The sequence below is a fragment of the Stegodyphus dumicola genome, chromosome 2 (genome assembly GCF_044657685.1).
Source record: "Stegodyphus dumicola isolate Sdum_Otavi_A_Nest chromosome 2, ASM4465768v1".
Classification (NCBI taxonomy): Eukaryota; Metazoa; Arthropoda; class Arachnida; order Araneae; family Eresidae; genus Stegodyphus; species Stegodyphus dumicola.
Genome location: NC_140769.1, coordinates 133,792,711 through 133,814,552, shown reverse-complemented (window position 1 = coordinate 133,814,552; position 21,842 = coordinate 133,792,711). Strand labels below are relative to the sequence as shown.

Below are 21,842 nucleotides of genomic sequence, written 5' to 3'. Positions count from 1 at the left end.
AAGCTGTTCTTACGCCTAATGAGCAAAAAGAATCACAGATATTTTTACTTTAGCACTAACTATGCAACCAATAAACCTATCAATATCAATACAGGTTGGTTGCAAGGTGTGCTTTAAAAAAATGAAAAGTAATTTTGGAAGAATTATTTAGCAAAGCAACACACAGCCAAAATAAATTCTTATTCTTAAAACTATTGTAAAATATACTAACAATATTAAATTATCATTTAAGAACATACAAAATACAATTATTTTAATCTAAAAAATGCTAAAATAGGGTCAAGCTACTTTAACAGATATACTAAAATGAGTGAAAATAATTAAGAAAACTATGAAGAAATCTTATACTGCAGTAACTCAAAAAATAATATAAGAACATTGCCTAACTGCCTACTTGAAATCTCAAAAACACGGTTTTTCATGTTGTGTGGTCATGCTATTTCAAAGGAACTTCAAACATACTTAAATTTCCTTTATAATAAATAGCTCAAGTTATTGAAATATTAATAATATGATTCTGATTATAAATTATATTAACATTTATTTAGATATCCTTAATTTTATGATCTGTGGGTAATTTCAACCTTTTAATGGTTTTATATATTTATACTGAGAACATCACGAGTGAGAAAGGAAAGCTTTTATTTATCAAAGCACTTTTAAAATGATAAAAATAAAATGAATAATTCATGTACATAGATTTGTAAGGATAAACTTTATAATGTACTATATTCTGAAGTAAAACAAAATTAATCACAGAGGGGCTTTGCTTTAATCTTCATATAAAATTCTACAGGTATTATGACAGCTCAGTTCAAATGGCATTAAAAAGATTATAAAATATGATTAAAATACAACACAATTCAGGTGAAGTAAAATTCAATATGAAAAAATATTTTGAAATTCATTCATTAGGCAATGCAATAAATTTGCCTTAGTAAACGTTAAAAAATTAAAAACCGAGAAAGCTAGCAGCTATGATACCAAACAGGAATTAAATTAAGAAAAATTCTATTTTGAAAATTACAAAAATAAAATTAGTGAAAAATTTTAGTATACCCAATTTGGATACTCACAACACAAACAGAAGTCTTTCAGTTATTTTTCTGTTTGAGTAGACTGTCCATGAGTACCAGCCGTCATAAAGTGAATTCACAATTATGAAGCTCAAACAAAGTATTAAATAAGGACTGCAGTGATGTAATTCCAAGTGCCTCCCACACACATTCAATCAAATTTAAATCCAATTAATTATATCTACCACACCACGAAACTGCTTTTAATTTCATGGTTATTTTGATACCTATAGCATGTAATGATGACAAGCATCATGGGCCACCAGAGCAGAGCTGCATCTACTGTACTTCTAAAAAACTTCACATGGGGATGACTAGCCTCAGTCTAGTTTCTTTCAGAAATCAAAGCTATATGGGTCAGACTAGCTACTCAATATAATTCCATCACATTTGTATATAAAACAAATCTTGGTGATGCTAGAACTACAACATGAATTACCGCTTCAGATTTTAACATGCTTAAAACCTTGGGTCCTAGTTTGAACAAAAATTTTTGGTCGTAGCTTAGAACATTTTTTTGGTCCTAGTTTGATACATTACTTGTATCTGAGCCACTTTTATTCAGAAAATTACATCTTGAGATATTTTAGATCTCTACACATGTGTCTATTTCTCTTTATTATCTAGCCTCCTAATCACATTCTATTTTTTTACAAATCCATTAGTTAAAATACACATTTTAGACATCCTTTCAATCAGATTTTTAAGAAATGGTTGCCATATTCAGATCAAAATATCAGGAATAAATTTTTATTTGCTACCCACCTAATACGTTTTAGATTTCATCCATTATCATTGTTATTTTAGCTCAGTAAATATCTGGTGGAGGTATCTATATAATATATTATATAGTATTTTGCACAGCAATTTAAGTATTATACATATATCAGTTTTTTAAATATTATTTCTCCATTGCAACATTTATTATTTTTTTTAATTCTCAGTTTAAAAAAAAATCTGCTACTAGAAATAAGATTGAAATAATATCAGACACTAAGACATTTCAACCATTAAAACAGGACAGATATACTGTTAGTCATATGAGAGCTACTACAATATTAAAAATAGGGCAGAAATACTGTTAGTATAGTCAAAACTGATGTCCCAAGATTTTTAATGTGATCAATCAATTTACTTAAATTTATGATAAGCTTGAATATTCTGAATGTCTAATACTTGACACAGCACCTCAAATTGCAGCGTAAGTGTTATTGCCTAACATCAACTCTTAAATCACTTCTGATGCTCAAGGCATAATATGAAAGCCACTTAACAAATTACTGATTGCAAAATCGAGCCACATAAATACCTTTAAACACAGACTGCAATATAATTTTAAAAGAATACAGTAAAATTTTTCTTACACTATATAATTTGTTACAAAATAGACTACTGTCAGCATGTGTTAAAACTCATATGCATGTCATCAGCATTATGAGCAAATACGCCACAGAGTTTTTTAATTTTGCACACATTTAAAATTTTTTAACCTTAATACTTTAATTACACAACCATAACTAATAACAATATTAGATGGCTGCAAATGGTGCAATATTTTCAAAACATTCACCTCTCTCTCTTAAAAACTAATTTTAATAGATGCATCACTTTCTACATTTCATTTACGCAACAAATAAAACAAGCAAAATGCAATTTTTAACATCAATTTAAAAAATACACAGAGTAATTTGCAACTAAAACATCTAGCATCTTGAGATTTGAAGCTACACTTCATTTTGCAACTTGCAGTTCTAACTTCAAACTAATTTACAGTTCTAATTTCAAACTACAATATTAAATACCACAAACAAAATCCTTTTTTCCTTTTAATCATGCAAAAGAACTTCAAACAAGTGGGACTAGAGTGGTCTTGATATTCCATCCAAACCATTCCTGATATTTGAAAAAAATTACTTTCTTTTTAACCCTTTCAGGATGGGTATCCCATATACGCATTCCCTAAGAACATCTCTTACAGCTGGGCGTCCCATCCACACATTGCTAGATATTGCATTAAGAGGACGGGTGATGCGTATACGCATTTTAAGCTGGAACGTTTTTCTGAAGGCCACTAGATGGCATCCGATGTCCAATACTTTTGAAATGAACACAGTTTTAGGTTCCTGATCTTGAGTTTTATATATTCTGCTTGACTTTGGTATTTTACTCATCAGCTCTTGCGAGTGGGGGGGGGGAGCGTAAAACTCTTTAAATCGCTGCGTGCTAATGTAAACATTCGCGTGTCTGATTTATATCCAATTCCTTTTTTAATTCTATTTTTTCCTTTACTATGTATGGTCTTTTAGGGTTAGTATGTGGGGTATTGTTACGTTTTGCATTGCCTTTAGATATATTTCTGTTTCTTGTCTTTTTATTTCCGAAAGACTCACCTCCAGTCTATTATGGCGGGAAGGCGCTATTTATTAGAAGAAGAATACTCTCGTATGGTCAATGAACCATTTATTAACGCACATGAGAGTGATGATTCATTTTCTAAAGAGTTAGAAAGTGGTACCTTTTCTAAGAGTTACAAAGTTATACTTCTTCGTGCTTTGAGATTTACCACACTCAGTCTTTATTTTAAATTGATACTTCTTACTGTAAATAGTCTTTATTGTGTTGTTTTATTAAATTTAAACTTTATTGATGGATTTTATCAATTAAAACTTTGGAATAATGTGAAAAGTGCTTCCGAAAATTATTTTACATGATAAGCAATTTTTTAAGTATATTTTCATGTAAAATAAAAAAAAAAAAAAAATTATTAAATGCTAATTTTAACATACACAAGAGCTCAAGTAATAATCTAAAATGATAACAAAAATTACGATGCTAGAAGCGAAACTTTTTTTTTTCTTCCGATTGTTATAAAATTAGGCTTAGCGATGCAAAACCTCCGTCCCGCACGAGCGTCTTAAACGAAGATGCGCTGTCGCGAAAAGGTTAAAGTATGCATTTATTGCAACGTCTATATATATATATATATACTGCAAACAAGGAAGTATTTATACATTAATATATCACATAATCATAAACAGAATTTAAGGCAACATGTCATGGTAAATTCCAACATTTAAGATTCTTAAGACATCTAGTCATTCAACTTTATGTGAATTGCTTTTAGGGAGAGAAACATAGGTAAATCACAATGAAGTAGGCAACATTTTAAGTATTGGCAAACCACTGTCATTTAGCAGATAGGTTAAATTTAGCAAAAGAGCTATAATTCATAGAAAACACTTATATTAGCCATATGCAGTTGGTCATGGATTAGACCATGACCTCAAAACTCTGATGTGTACACCACAACTTCCTTGCACGGAATATTAAATTGTACGCACTTTTTCTTGCATTTCATTTAAACTTATTGGATTGAAATAAATCTACTTTGTCAATAGCACATAAACCACAAAGAATAAATGCGCTTTTTAAAATTCACTTTATTTATTTATCATGGTGACACTCTGAACCTTAGGTTCGTTTAAGAGCGTTACATTTCATTCATTTTATTACAACTCAGAATGCACAAAATTTATGTATCTGAATAATTATTTAAGTGTTGCCACATGTTCTATTCAAATACTATAACAAATCTAAAACAACGCATAAAAGAAATTAAACATAAAAAAAGTTTTTCCACAGACAATTCAGTATTTCTCATTCAATTAATTCAGTTCTCCCTTCACGACAAGGCAAAAATACATAAAAACTCAAAATATCTATATTAAGAATTACGATATAAACTCTTATTTCCTCGAATAAATTCCAGAATAGATTAAACGTGATTTAATTCGCAATAATAAATGAAAGCATTATCTTTGTTGTTGCGAAGCTTATTTTTCCTAGATTGGCAACAAATCCACTATTCTGCCAAGTTTCAAATGTAAACAAACATGGCCGCTATGGTAATAAAAAAGTAGGCTTAGCCGCACTTAAAAAACTTTTCTATTGTTTATAATTCCGCAATTACTGCATGCAGGTAAAGGCATAAAAATCTTAACCAGAACAACATAATTCAATCATATTTAAAGCAAAAAATACACAATTTACAAACATTTCAGGTAAATGTAGTGCCAAGCAGGCAACAGCTTTGGCAAAAAATTGCCAAATTTGGCGACTATTTCAAGGCATTTTGGTCTGGTCCCTGTATAACTATGTATGGCTTTCAGCAATTTCGGGAAATCGAAGGTACTGGAAATTTCTCAACAGCCAACGGAAAAGTATATAAAACTGGAGAGAGCCTCAGTTCTCAGTGCTTGATCTGAACTGTCCAGTCAAGCAGATAACCTGCTGGTCTCTGAAGAACTTAGATGGGTCTTTTGTCACCTTTCGTTGTGACTGCAATACTTATACTTAAGTACTTTTCCTTTATTAAACTATAATCTGAACTATGACATCACCCATTCAGAACATTGCTCGCAAATGCCTCACTCAGTTAAATTTTTAAAAAATTTTCAGTTTTGTATTTGCTCTCACAAGCACCTTTGAAAAACCTTTGTTTCTTTTGGAAAAAATAAAATAAGAATAAAGAAACTGAGCTTACTGAGCCGAGTAATAAAGTGGTTCACACACACTTTTGGTGCGGCCAATTGCAACCAAAATATAGGTGCACATCTACATGTTATAGCAGTTCTACATAAAAAATTTCAACGTTCTGAGGATACTCATTTTTGAGTTATGAGTGATACAAATGGAGGTGTTGGTGTGTTGAGTTAATGGCAAAGCACACGAGGGCTATCTGCCTAAGGGGAGAGATGCCTTCGTGGATAACTTTCTAAGGGAAACACTGGCTTGTATACACGTTACACATGGGGAAAACCACGAAATGCCCATGCAGCCAGCTCGTTCGCAGGATTCGAACCTCGGACCGAACTACCAGTGTTCAGCGACTTTACCGCTTGGCCGCTGGTGGGCCACGACACAGATGGAGGACAAATTAATATGAACACATGTGAAATAATAGAAAATCTTTATTAATAGGGGGTTGGATCACCTTTTGACTGAAGTACAGATTAAATGTCACGTGGGATAGATGCATAAAGGTCATGGACAATATTTAAAGGAATATTAAGCCATTTCTTCTGCAGAGCGGTCTCTAATTCCAAAAGTCCGGATGGAGGTGAAAATCGGGAACGAAGTTTGGACTTTAGATATGCCCAATAATTTTCAATAATATTCAAGTCTGGAGACTGAAGGGAGCCAAGCGAGATGTTCAATTGCATCGTCATGCTCTTCGAACCATTCTTGAATACACCTAGCAGTGTGGATAGGCGCGTTGTTGTCTTAAAAAAGCGGTCGTTCTGCAGAGAATACAGTCTGGACATGATCCCTTAGAATGCTTAGATAGTGATCCTCTCATGCACACTAACAAATGGCCCAAGACTGCGCCAAGATATCACACCTGATACCATAATGACACCCCCCCATGCTTCAGAATCAGCAAGAGGCTGTCAGGATGAAATGCTTCTTTGGGCGTTCTCCAGACATAAACGCATCCTGTCCGCTGAAATAGGGTGAATGATGATTCATCTGATCTATTACCTGTTGCCACTGCTGTGGGGACCAGCCTTTGTGATCTCTGCACCATTGGCATCGCTTGAAAACAATAGTTGCTGTCACCAAGGGTTTACAAATCGCCATATATGTTCGCAGCATGAAGTTCCCTTTTGACAGTTTTTATTGAAACGGGGTCCTGGAGATGACTGTTCATTTCAGATGTTATCTCGTATAACGATTGCTTGTGCTTTCAAGCTACTATACGCTTCATGACGCGTCTATCCTTATCAGCCGGCTTTGACTTTCGGCCACTGCTGCGCTTTGAAGACGTCGTCTTACCCTCTTCCATGTACACTGTCATAACAGCTGATACCCTACTCCTTGCACACCCGACACGGTTTGCTGTTTCCATAACCGATGCTCCACTTAAACGCGCTCCAACTATCATTCCTCTTTGGAACTCTGACAGGTCTAACATTTCAACTTCTCCCAGACAGTTTGATCGAAGCATGCAGGCAGGTGACTGCCGTTGAGAAACTGATACCTTCCTCTTCACGCTCACTAGGCAGTAGACTTCTGTTGCAGGTGACGCAGCTGCACTGCAGGTGTGAAATGCATCATACTTTTCCACAGGTGGTCACATTATTTTATCCTCTATCTGTATGCAAAGGTGGCTTGAAAAATTCTCGTCAGAATTCCTTTTAAATTAGTTTTATAATTTTTTTGAGGGAAAAGAGTCCTTTATTCCATTCTGTCCTTACAGGCAGATGTCACGCAAAAACATGGTTAAATTGCATTCAATAGCTGTCAAAATGCACATTTTCATTGAAATGCAATACCTGAAATTTTTCATGATTACAATACTTCCTTTTTACTTCGTACAAGGAAGTAAAAACGGGACACTTGCTTTGGCTTTGGTTATAAGAGTAAACAAGAATAAGAGCAAATAATATAATACAACACAAATTTTTTCTTAATACTTTTAAGTTACATATTTCCAGTCACCATAAATCATGCTTAGACTAAAGCTTTTTAAAAATAAGTATTACACCGTCTTTTATATTATTTAAACCAATAAAAAGTTAAAATAAGCACTTGACCTAAAAAAGAACGAATTACCTGAAAAGCTGGAATTTTAGACAAATAGGATATGGCTGAACTAATTGTATGATTTTTCATATTAAACAAAAAATGCTATCAAGAAAGATCTTTAAAACTATTTTTAAACCTTAATAATAAAGAAACAAGTTATGAGGGGAGGAGTGAGTAACAGCTCAAATTTTTAACAATCTTCCATAGGCAGACTGATTACTTCAAGAGTTAACACTGATAAGTAACAACCAAGAAGCATTAAATCCTCTCTGAAAAACAGAGGAAATTCAAAAATGTTTTTAATATATAAAAGCATTTTTGCAATGTGTTGCGCATGCCTTCCTTAAGGCTGGTGATCAAACACAGAAATTGCAACAACTCTCTCTCTCTCTCTCTCTCTCTATATATATATATATATTAATGGACAGTACTGTTTACACAACTGACTTTCGTAATGTTTGAGTTAAATGTTTAATGCCTTTTTTAGAATACGATTTGAAAAATTCAAATGAGAAAAAAAGGCAAGATTTAAATTTTGAATCTTTTTCAAAGTTATTAAGATTTGAGTATCCCATCACTAATTTTATCCCTGGTGGCTGATTTGCAAGATCAGCATATATTATTATTCCAATAAGTTATGTCATCATGCTTTAAAACTCAAAACCTATATCATAAGCATAACAAGGAGTTAAAACATGAATACTTATTTTGCAGATATTATCATAGCCAACAACATTGTTGATACATTATAAAGCGGTAACATTTTAGAAAAATTATGGCTTATACAATAAACAGATTGCTACAAAAATTCAGATTTTTTGCTGCTTTACCAAATCCATACCTTGACCCCCCCATATCAACATATGTGAGTATGTTAAAAGACAAATCATTAAACATTCCAATTTAATGATGCAAAGTTATACTGTCACCATGTTTTACAACTCAAAAGCTATATTTTTAGCATAATGAGGAGTTATAACAGGAGTTTTCATATTGCACATGTTTATACAACCATAACTAGCATTAATAGGCTAGTTCGTCAGCAAACAGTGCTTTCATATTTCATTCATTAAACATTTTGCAAGTTCTTTACTCAATACAAAACATTACAGATACCTATATGCAAAATTTGTAGAAATATAAGACATTTTACTGATAGATCATTTTCCAATATATATCACCATTCAATTTTGAATATTAAACATACTGATTTACCAAATCCATACCTTCATCCCCCCATATCAACATCTCTATGTTAAAAGGCAGATCATTACACACTTAAATTTGATGATGCAAATTTATACTGTCACTATGTTTTAAAACTCAAAAACTATATTTTTAGCATAATGAGGAGTTATAACAGGAGTTTTCATATTGCACATGTTATACAACCATAACTAGCATTAATAGGCTAGTTCGTCAGCAAACAGTGCTTTCATATTTCATTCATTAAACATTTTGCAAGTTGTTTTTCAATACAAAACATTACAGATGCCTATATGCAAAATTTGTAGAAATATCAGACTTTTTACCGATAGATTATTTTCCAATATATATCACCATTTAAATTTGAAAATTAAACATACTGCTTTACCAAATCCATACCTTGACCCCCCCCCTGACATATCAACATCTGTGAGTATGTTAAAACAAAAATCATTAAACATTCCAATTTGATGATGCAAAGTTATACTGTCACCATGTTTTAAAACTCAAAAGCTATATTTTTAGCATAATGAGGAGTTATAACAGGAGTTTTCATATTGCACATGTTATACAACCATAACTAGCATTAATAGGCTAGTTCGTCAGCAAACAGTGCTTTCATATTTCATTCATTAAACATTTTGCAAGTTGTTTTTCAATACAAAACATTACAGATGCCTATATGCAAAATTTGTAGAAATATGAGACTTTTTACCGATAGATTATTTTCCAATATATATCACCATTCCAATTTGAAAATTAAACATACTGCTTTATCAAATCCATACCTTGACCCCCCCCGACATATCAACATCTGTGAGTATGTTAAAAGACAAATCATTAAACATTCCAATTTGATGATGCGAAGTTATACTGTCACCATGTTTTAAAACTCAAAAGCTATATTTTTAGCATAATGAGGAGTTATAACAGGAGTTTTGATATTGCACATGTTATACAACCATAACTAGCATTAATAGGCTAGTCCGTCAGCAAACAGTGCTTTCATATTTCATTCATTCATCATTTTGCAAGTTGTTAACTCAATACAAAACGTTACAAATGCCTATATGCAAAATTTGTAAAAATATAAGACTTTTTACTGATAGATCATTTTCTAATATATATCACCATTCAATTTTGAATATTAAACATACTGATTTACCAAATCCATACCTTCATCCCCCCATATCAACATCTCTATGTTAAAAGGCAGATCATTACACACTTAAATTTGATGATGCAAATTTATACTGTCACCATGTTTTAAAACTCAAAAGCTATATTTTTAGCATAATGAGGAGTTATAACAGGAGTTTTCATATTGCACATGTTATACAACCATAACTAGCATTAATAGGCTAGTTCGTCAGCAAACAGTGCTTTCATATTTCATTCATTAAACATTTTGCAAGTTGTTTATTCTATACAAAACATTACAGATGCCTATATGCAAAATTTGTAGAAATATGAGACTTTTTACTGACAGATCATTTTCCAATATATATCACCATTCAAATTTGAATATTAAATGTACTGATTTATCAATCCATACCTTTACTCCTCCCTAATACAACCATAACTAGCATTCATAGGCTAGTTTGTCAACAAACAGTGCTTTTATACTTAATTCATCAAAAATTTGTGAGGTCAAAATTTGTACGCTGTTTATTAAATGCAAACATTACACATGCTTATATGCAAAATTTGTAGAAATATGAGACTTATAGATTCAGTTTCCAATACATATCACCACTCAAATTTAGAGTAAACTTACAAAACAAATGTCATTCACAATGGTTCAGCAGTGTCATTAGCAGAATATTTTTGTTACTTTTGGACAGTTACATTATTCTACCATGCATCATCCACAAGGTTTAACACATGTCATTGTTATTTATATATAAAAGGTTAATAGCATTTGACATATTTATTTAACCCTTTACATATTAAAGAGTTTTCTAGGCATCCCCACTTAACTAACGTTCACTTTTACACCAAAAACCCAAGATTTCAGTTTTTAGGAAAAATTGAAAACAATGTTCATTATTTATATTACAACATAACTTAGAATGAACATGACTTAAGTTGTAAAAGAATATGCGAATTTTGGACTGATCTATGAGAATCATACCATAGAAAAAAGTGTTTTTTTGTAAGCACCAGCCATGCAAGGTATCACTTCGACCCTTTCAAGATCAATTACAGCAAACAGTGTTAACTTTTAAATAATGGATAACTATGCTGTGAACTATAAATGCAGTGAGTTAACAGATGAAATGCTCCTCTCTCTTACATCTCCTGGTTTCCAAAAACTCAGCCATCTCTATCTCTAAGACTTCCAATCTGCTTACCTTTTTTCCATTAGAGGATTATTAATATTTATCCAAGTTGCGGACTCATAATTATTCTCACCTTTAGTGTTATTTCTTGCAAGTGTTACTTGGTATGATGACATAGATCCACCACCCAAGAAAGAAATATTTTAAGTCCTTCTTATATAAATTAATAATTGGATCACTTTACACCATTTTAATTTATAAAAAAACTACATGTTCTGCTTTCATTAACCTATATCCATAATCTTCATATAACATAACTAAGTAAAAAAATCATCTTAATACAATTTTCTGCAGCGACAGGAAATAACAGAAATAGCGGCACTGGAAATAATGTAATTATATTCTAACTATCTTGGACATCTTTAATTGACCCTTTTTTTTTTTTTTTTTTTTCCCCCATGCTCTCAAAATGCATTGCTTCAACAAACATTTTTACATTTCTCAGAGTCAGCAAAATTATTAAAGTGACTGTTATTTGAATGTAAGTTACATCAGCAATGTGATCATTTTCATTCTTTAAGTACTTTCACAGAAGATAATAAAATCATAAAAATACCACAGAAAGCAAAGAAAAAGAAGTAGAAAACTTTTTTGAGGTATTTATTACTTTAAATTGGGAGATTTTATGTTCTGGCAAAACAAAGTATTGCCATTTGAGAAAATATTTCTCGCATGCTTATGGCCAAGCCCTCCAGTAAAATACCAGCACAATTCTGCACAACAAAGACAACATCAAAACATTATTTTCCCTAGAACTTACCTTTGCCATTTTGTACAGCTCACTTTATGGCCAACTTTAATTTATGGAGGACTAAGGTTGAAATTTTAATTCCTTAACTTTAACTATTTCAGTTTTTATCAAGGTCAGATTGCAATTTCTTTTTAATCTTCATATATTAATTTTTTTAAAGTTTTACAGTAAACTCTCATATTTCAGACTGAAATCTATTTCCCCCCCTTTTTTTTTATTTACTTTGCTGAAATAATTCAATTATGTTTCAGTGTGTTAAACTTCAAAAGCTACCAGTTTCAGTATAAAAAGGAGTTACCACAGAGATTTTATACTGCACATTACTAAACAGAAGACTATACACCTTCTACATTGCTAAATGTGCATTACATAACTAATAAATTATGTGCTCTACAAAACTAATGATATGACTTGAATCTGGCTCATTAACTGTAGCAGCAAACTAAAAAAAGCTTTAATCAACTGCCATAAAACAACAGTTATTAATGAACTTCTAATAACTAAAGTTTTCTAACAAATATTTGGTCAAAATACTGTATCTATAAACAACCAATACAACTAATCATTCCAAGAAAAAAGATGCCTGTGCCTCATTGAATATATTTATATCGCGTTGGTTTCTGGGAAACAACTTTTAAATTCTAAAAACGCCACTGCTCAATTAACAGATTGGAGTTAATACAAGTTGAAATACAGTTTGTAAGCTACTTCAAAACACGAAAACTAAGATGCATAAATTCTTAACCCTCTAACCGGCCATGGTTTTCACTAAGAAAGCACAAATTTCCCAAAAATATTATGAGAAAAATTATTTTATTGATGTTCTTACACATATCACGAAATATATTCTAGGCCACATATATACAGCCTTGCTGGTTAGAAGGTTAAGAATATAGTCATGAACTAGACTGAGGAAAAAATATTTCCAAAATCCTGAATTCACCATATCTTAAACTACACACACATGCACTTATTTTTCATTACAACACATTAGCAGACTTTACAAACCAGTATATTTTTTACACACTCACATAAAAGTTAAAAACATAGAAAAAGTTCTCCAATTCTCAACAATGTAATGAATTCTAAATATGAAAACAGCACACATCTTTAATTACAGTACATCTGAGGAACTTTCTTCAGCAAAAAGCAAAAGTTTTCTAAATACTATAGAGAGTTTATTGCTTAGCATATTTACGAAGAGGTAATTATGCCAACATATTATACAATTAAAATTGCTGTTTTTGAACCTTTTAAATGAAATTTCCTTAACAGCTGGATAGGTTACAGGTTCATAGCCACATTTTAGTTAAAACAATAAGCACCTATAAGCACTTTTCAAGCACATTTTAAGAAAAAAAAATAAGCACCTGTCTAATTACATCACACACAACTGCATAACCTTAAAAATTAGACTTGTAATTTAAAATATGAGAAATGAAGTACTTATTAAGAGAGAATAAGGATTACCTCAACCATGGAAAATTAATTTTTTTTTAATTTTAAATAATAGTTCAATTTACAGAACTAGTTTACAATGAGAGAAAAAAAAAACTATGAAGAACTAAACTATATTACAAGATTTAATGATCAAATTTCAGTTCAAAATAGAGAAAATAAATAATAATAAGGCATATTTATTGTATTTGCTTGGAACCTAATAATAAATAGAATTTATTTTTTCACTCATATTTAAATCTAAATTCTGAACATTTTCTAAATTTTCATTGTATATCAGTTTTCTCTTAACAGATATTGCAAGTAAAGTAATTTAAGTAAAAAAGAGGAACATTTCTGAAATCAGAAGACAGAAATTTGCTTCATGCAGTCATCTTTAACAGTAAAAGCTTAACTAATCCGCATACTTGGAAACTGGCGAATGTTCGGACAGTCGAGCGTAACTTGAATGAGTGGGGGGGTTGACTGTAGCCGCTCTTTAGATTTTTCTGCTAAATAAATGCTTTTTACATTTCAATATGTGCATCATATAAAAATAAACCAACGGAACTAAAAAATATTCTGCTTAGCAAGCACAGTAAAAACTCTTTTAAGTGTTCATAAACAAATCTCGGACTGAACATCAAATTAATTATCTCTGTAAAATATCGCAAACGTTATTGCGCAATTCTTCCCTATGTGATATTACGCAATCGGAATTAACAACTGCCGGTATTGGGAGAATAAAGAACTAAATAACTGGGGTGTTTTTCATTCTAATTTTCAACAGACGGCATTAAATTTCCGGAATAAAATCATTCTTCGCTTGGGTTGGTGGACTGCAGAACTTTTAGTCCTATTCAATCCAGATTGGAAAGTGACCAAAAAAAAAAGTTCCGGTGCTTGTTTTGCAGCGAACTGTAACAGTTTCAATATATAACATTTTGCGGAGAAAGGGGAGACCTCCCAACCTTTGTACTGTATAATGTATCGGCAAAATAAAAAAAAAATTAATAAATAAAAAAAATTAGCTTGACTATTCGATTACTTTTCCTTTATTTAAGCCATTCCGAATATTATTCCTTAGAAAGCTAAACTGTGTTAAAACACAACCATTTTTTTTTTACTATACTTTAGCAGTTACTGCAACTATGTTATTATAAACATTCATAAATATGCTCATAATATAAGCATAACGATCATAATAAACACGAATATGAAGCGTTCTTTAAAAAAAAAAAAAAAAAAAGAGGCACCTAAAAACAAAAAAATAAGGACTTTAAAGAAAAAGTAAGCACCTATAAGGGCCTTTATATTTATTTTCATATATAAGGACTTATAAGCACTTATAAGGACCGCTACAAACCCTGTTGTATGGAAAATTTTAAAATACAATTTTGAAGATTTTTTAATTTAACAAGTTTTTATTTTCATAAAAACAAATACATACATTTTACTTTTAAAATAACTCTAAAATTACAAATGACCAACAAATGAAGGCATGATCTTGCAATTAAAAACTAATATACCGTATTTTCCTACGCATAACATGCACAAGTTTATAACTTGCATCCATAATTTTGAGCTATATTTTTCAATTTTCAGGTATATTTGCCGTATAATGTGTACTCAATTCTTTATGAAGAAACCTAAAAGATATGCTTGCAATGCTCTTATCTTCTGAAGTCACTTACTTCAAAGATTTATGTTAGCCTTTCAACAATGGTATAACGAACTGACATGCAATAAGGGGAATAATATGTGTGGGTTAAATTCTTAACCCTCTGAGCGTTATGACCGGCTCTATCTGGTTATCAGAAGTTTTGCTACTTGGCATATATTAGCTTATAAGTTAAGATAATTTGCTTTCTTACTTCTTTTAATAATGTAAATGTCATCTTAAGGAATGTAAGTTTATGAAAATATGACCTAAAATAAGTAATTATACAAACTCAGTTAATAAATGCTGTTTAAATACTGATCTTCATGATGGATCTAAAATCCTGTGCCACTCAGAGGGTTAACTATACCTGCAACGAAAGTGGATTGTAATCAGTGCAAGTATCTAAAAGAATGCTATTGTAGAATGTCGAGAAAAGGGAGTATAATTTGGAGTAAGAATGCACTTCCAACCCAAAAGACTGCAGAATTATGATTCAGATATTTTCTCTGTCTGTAGTCACTGGAAGAAGTGATTTTGACGTGAACAACGAAGGTGTTAGTTAAAATACAATTGATCTAGCTTTCCATTTAGTAGTAAATACGGCTCCTGCAAACGAAACAGCACAGTACTGGTTTCGAATGCAAAGTCATTTAGTTTGTGAAAAAAAAAATGGAAATTGTGCTGAGGCAATGATGTTTGGTGTTGGTGAGAATGGAACTGATCATGATTATTTATTTGTGGAACAGAATAACAGTGATGGTGAAGAAGAAACAGAAATCGATGATGAGCCGAACATGACGAACCTTTCTCATATACAATAATGAAGTTTAAGTTCAACAGGTATGTCCTTTCTTTTAAATAAACAACATAAGTACATGTAAAAATGTAACTGTTGTATGCTAATTTTCCCCACATTTTTATATCTAGCGTATAACGAGCACCCGAAAATTTTTTTATATTTTTGGTGTTAAAAGTGTAGGTTATACACTGGAATATATGACAATCCATTTTCAACAAGTCAATAAAATTGCTCTTACAGCCCACTGACTGAGTCAAAGACTAAAATCAGTTTCCAAAGATTAGAGTGATTAGAAATAACTCTAATTATTATGCACTGTATTCACATCCTTTCAGACACAAAAATGCTTTTTATTGTAAAAATATTAAAAAAGAGACATTTGAAAGTTTTTAAAACAAATTCTTAAAGGTACATAAACAATGTAATTATATGAAATCTCATGTAAAGAGCATACTAATAATTTTCTGATGTCCACTAAACTAGCATGTCATAAAAGTATAGTTATTTCATTAGTTGTATGTTTATGATTTCAATATGCGTGATTAAAGCTGTATATCAAAACAATTTACAAAAAGAATAATACTTAATATGAATATTTATGTATACCTTCCCAATTTCTGCCTCTCTGGCGTTTTCCCCAATTTTTCTTGAATCTTCCTTTGTTTCCAGAATGCTTCTGATCTGGAGGAGGAAAAATCATTTAAAAAAATGTTAAAAATCTTACAGGACATTTGTGCATAAATTACAATACTTAAACACTGTTTACTGCAAGCACTCTAGCAAAAGTCAACAAATTTTGAGAAATTGCCCAAATTCAAACAATTGCATGTTCTGATGTCTTTTCTAGACAAATCATAATATTTTTGTCCTAAACACACTTTGAAAGTATGCATTTGGTAGATATGCCTGTGACAGAAGAAAGTGTGGTAAAATTTCTGCAAGAGCACTACTGCAGAATTGCCAAAAGGCATAAATACTTTGAAATTATTCAAGATAAATACTTAATTAAAATGCAAAATATATTAGAAATAAAATATAAGAATGCAATAATTTTTTTAAATTATAAGTCATCAATCTTTTTATTGAGTACAAAACAGACAAACTACACCTACATAGTTGAGCTAATATGCAAGTTACACGTTTTGTGTTGCGTACAATTTGTGAAAGTACTTTTCTGCAAAATTTTTAACAGGCTTATTCACAAATAAATTATTTCTTAGTTTTTATTATTATTTATGACAAACTAATATACAGTTGCCATGGTTACAAAACAATCTAGACCTTCTCATTGCTCCTACTCAGTGACATTTAAGGTTACAAATACTGTTGACCATCCAAATTCCTATATTATGAAGAAAGCATACATCAAACATGAAATTTGCACGGAAGGTAAAACATGCTGAGATGTGCAAATAATTAGTATTTTACAGCATGCACACCTTACAGATGAGAGCAACATTAAAAGAAATTACTTAAGAATTAAAAACTGAAAATTACTTAAGGAAGAAAAATCAAGACGGCAAGAAAGTGATCACTTCTGGTACTGGCACAAAAATTGCTTATTGTGGGAGGATCGCAGTATGAAATTTCCTCACTTTTCCAGATTTCGACCAAAATATTTAAATTCATCGTTTTTATTTATTTATTTATTTATTTATTTATTTATTTATTTTTTTTTTTTTTTTTTTTTTTTTTGCCGTCGTCAATTTTTGAATCCCTGACTTTTCCCAGTTTTCCAGTTAGCGCAGCAACACAGTTTGATAGATTTTTTTACCAGATTTCTCACAAACTCAAAAACGGTTGCAGGCTAACAGGCACGAGCCACCGCCAGCCAGTATAGCAGATAAAATCTGGAGAACTAGACACTGAATGAGCTGCAGTATCCAAATTGCCTTGTTAAGACTGTTTATCTTCATTCCTACACATATAACGTGCTACTACTGACAGGCGCAGATGCTTAGCACAAGACTCAAATTGCATGTCAAATACACAACCCGAGAACAAATGATGGACCACATATTTTTCTTTAGCAAAACGAAACATTTTTATTAAGAAAATAGCACATATTTCAACTAAACTTTTAAATCACTGTATTTGCAACAAATATACAATTGAAATTTATTCGCAGGCTGCATAAAATTGCCTTGGCTACCAGTTTGAAACCAGCTTAGGGAACACTAATTTTTGCATGTTCTGTACCTCAAAATTAGCTGAAAACTTAATCATATCATCCTTTTTTACAACACATTCCTTCATGATAAAGTAATTTTAAAGGCCAGCAATGTATATACTTCCTAAAATACAACTACGGAAAATCTGTTTAATTTTAACGACTGGACCTAAATGGACAACTTTTGAACATCTCTCTGAATTTTGCACACAAATACACAAGAATTTTGATGTCAAACATTACCAACAGAATATTTCCAGTATTTTTTGACAGCAGGATTATCCAACCATGCATCATTTACGTAATATTGTATTTGTTAGCTTTTGCAGCACATTGAGGGCTATCTGCTTTTGAAGGGATGGGGAATGATATGTTTTTAAGAGAAACTGCCTATATTTAATGTACATATGAAGATACTAATGCAGCAGTAAATTCAAACAACAGAAACAGAATTCTAAGATATTTCAGTGTTACTCAATCTACTTGTCTTCTTATTTAACTTTGTAGGAGGAATACCTATTTTACATATATTTTGTAATATGCAGCCTGTGTCTCCAGGCAACTTCATTGTGCATACAGAACATTTTTTTACAAATATTCCTTATCCATCTTGACGTTCAACCAAGTACATTGTGATACACCTACATCTTACTATCTTGAAATAATATGAACTGCATCAAAATGATAGTTTTATTAAACTTAAAACTTACTTTTAGCATAACGTGCCCTTGAATTAGCTCTCTGTACAGCATAATTTTTCCAGTGTTCTTTTTCTTCTTCGCCTGTAAGTTTTAATATAAAATAATTTAATTATTAGTGATGATGAAGTACACAAGAATTAAATCAAGCTACTGAACCACATGAATTAAATTAAGCGACTGAAACGTTACTAATGGACTTCATAATTATCTAACAGCGGTTTGATAAAAAATATAGACAATTACTGTTCATTTTTCATTCACAATGAATAATGTTTACTACATATTTTAGTTCTAGTTAAAGGGGAAGAAACTGTCAAATTTCTAGTCATAATGTCTCATTTTTGAGTCAAATGATCTTTATAAGAGGCTATTAGTTTTCTTTTTATACATTAAATTTTCTTTCACTAGATATTTAGTATATAAATAACTGCTAAAAATATATAAAAAAAATAAAATCAGTTTTACAAATTTCTATAATCTAAAAAATTTTAAGTTCCAAAAATGGCTTAAAACTCAGCTTAAGTTCCAAAAATGGCTTAAAACTCAGCTATATAATTTACACAAAGAAAAAAAAAAAAAAAAGAAATTTGAACACTTTTTTTTAACATGTATTTATTTCCTATTAATGGTTCAGTAGGTGCTTATTTTAAATGCATAATTATATTCAAAACATGAAACTGATCTCAATTACAAAAAAAAAAATGGAATTTACTTTGTTCTTCAAAAGGAAATTTTCTTTTAAAAACTTTTTATGTAGGTCTGTTCAAAAACACAATATGAAACACAGCACAGAGAATGATTTTAATACACAAAATGAGAATAATATATGATAATTAGTGCTAGCTCTTAACATTCTTTATGAAGAATCTGATTGCACTTTGCAGTTTGAAGTTAATAATGTCGAAAGAAAATCAAGTACCACTAGATATCCTTACTTCTTAAAAGCAAGAAATATGAAAGTTGTGGATATTCATTGCCAGATAACTGAAGTGTACAATGAAAATGCAGCCAGATGACTGAAGTGTAAAATGAAAATGCAATGAGTGACAGTGAAATATTGTTCAAAATAGAAAAGCACTAATAAGGAATTACATTCTGGTCAGCCATAAGCACAGATGATTTGATGCAAGCAACTGAGACCTAAATTCATGCTACCAATAGATTTAAGCAAATGGCATACAGAAATGAAAACAATGAAGAATAACTGCTATCATTATTGGCAGCAGAATTCTATAAGGTCCAAAAATTTATCCTTTGTTGCGATAAATTTTTAAACAAAGAAAGAAATTATATAGAGAAAGCGAAAACTGTATGTAAACTAATAAAATTATGATTTTTTTTTAAAAACATTTACATTGCTTCTTTTTTTTTTTTTTTTTTTTTTTTTTTTTGCTGCAAAGTGGGACTTAACTTTAAAATAACATATATTATACACTTAAGGACATCTAACTCTCATTAACTCAGAATACATATTTTATTATTCACTCATTTATAATTAAATTATTAAATTATCAATCCCAACAAATAAATATTAGAAAATAATAATTAGGGATATCATTCAAAATAAAACATACCTTCAATGGCAGAAATGGTAGCTTTACAAGAACCAATTTGAATTTTTTTCTCACCATCCTCCTCTTCTGCATTTTCAAGAATTTTGGCAACAACTGGTGTTTCAAACCTGATTACACCCTAAAAAAGGAACAAGAGAATTTAAGATCAAATACTAAGTAATTAGAAAAATAAAGAATTCATAATTTGGAATTCTAAATGCTGGAGTAATTCAAAAATGATTTGCAACTCTTCTTATACTTAATGACAATTTACGATTTACTTTCTCAAAATAAAACAAACAAAAACCCTGTTTGAAAAAGGTAAATCAATATTTTTAATCTCATCCATTAGTTGCATTAAAATTATTTAAATTAGTCAAAAAATTAAACATGTATTCATTGTTTTCCCTCCTTTTCTGATTTGAAAATGATTTCACAATAATATTAAACTTTTTTCCCTTTGGGTACAAATGTAATATTCAGTCACAAATAGGGAAATTTTAATGACAAAAAGCTAAATCTTGAAACTGCATTCAGACTTTGTATTTGTTAAAAGAATTCAACTGAATTTTGTCATCAACTCAAAAGGGCAACTGTCTTTTGGGAACATGTTCAGAAATGCACTTAAGCACGAAAATCTATAAGAATTAAAGTACATGAACAAAATAGTTATTATTACATAAAAAGTGTATGCCTGTTAAATTAAGAAATGGTTCACATGTTGAATACTAATGAAACCTACTCCATAACAAAACCACCAAAAAAATCTTCTGAACAAAATTAAACATGCTTTCCATAACCGATGCCTTTCCGCTAACTCCCCCCTTTTGAAAAGAGGTACACCAGAAACAATTGCAAATACTTTTCAAGATGCAATAAAGATACACAATGATGACAAAATTAATACAGTACTGAAAGGATTACCATTAAATTTTACATGATGATGTAAACTATTAATATGTTTAAAATACATATATAAATCAAATAAAACGCAATCCAATCTGATCACTCAAATGCTGCAGCTGTTTTTAAAAAATAGAAACACAGATATTGAAATACAAGCTTCTGTTAATGGGAAAAAAAAAAAAATCTGAAATGTTTCAGATTTTAAATTACGTCCAAAGGGGCGTTTTTTAACATTTTGTGTGTTACCTTTCTTTATTAAATATCATGTTCCTCGCACTTAAACTTAAAAAGATCCAGTGCAACATCAATATCGCAAAATCGTTTTAAAACGAGCATATCTTTAGAATTTCCGATACAGAGACTCACGCGCTGGAGATAAAAATGTTTTTTCTGCACAACGTTGCCATTGCTCGCTTTGAAATCCTTGAGTTTGTTAATCAAAAATTCGTCAAAGTTTTAAAAAATAGGAAATCGATCATAAAACAAATTTCAAATTTCAAATTTGGTCTTCCACATGCTCATATTCGTTGGAGGATTACGTTATTCAAAATTCGATGACTCTATGTACCGTTGTTTTATCACAATACGAGAAATATACATACATTTATGCAGATTTTTCATTATTTAATTTCTTCAAATATAATGCAGGA

At 30.7% G+C, this 21,842-nt stretch overlaps 1 protein-coding gene across 3 annotated transcripts in view; it reads right to left on the bottom strand.

The window, feature by feature from the left end:
* Positions 1-21,842, bottom strand: part of LOC146998582 (lupus La protein homolog) — a 62,648-nt gene that overhangs the window by 2,277 nt on the left and 38,529 nt on the right. For all 3 annotated transcript variants that reach the window (XM_085811137.1, XM_085811136.1, XM_085811138.1), the window contains 3 exons: positions 20,308-20,425; positions 18,743-18,814; positions 16,469-16,543 (listed from right to left, as the gene is read on the bottom strand). In XM_085811137.1, coding sequence (XP_085667263.1) covers positions 16,469-16,543; positions 18,743-18,814; positions 20,308-20,425 — 265 coding nt within the window. The remainder of the gene's footprint in view (positions 1-16,468; positions 16,544-18,742; positions 18,815-20,307; positions 20,426-21,842) is intronic.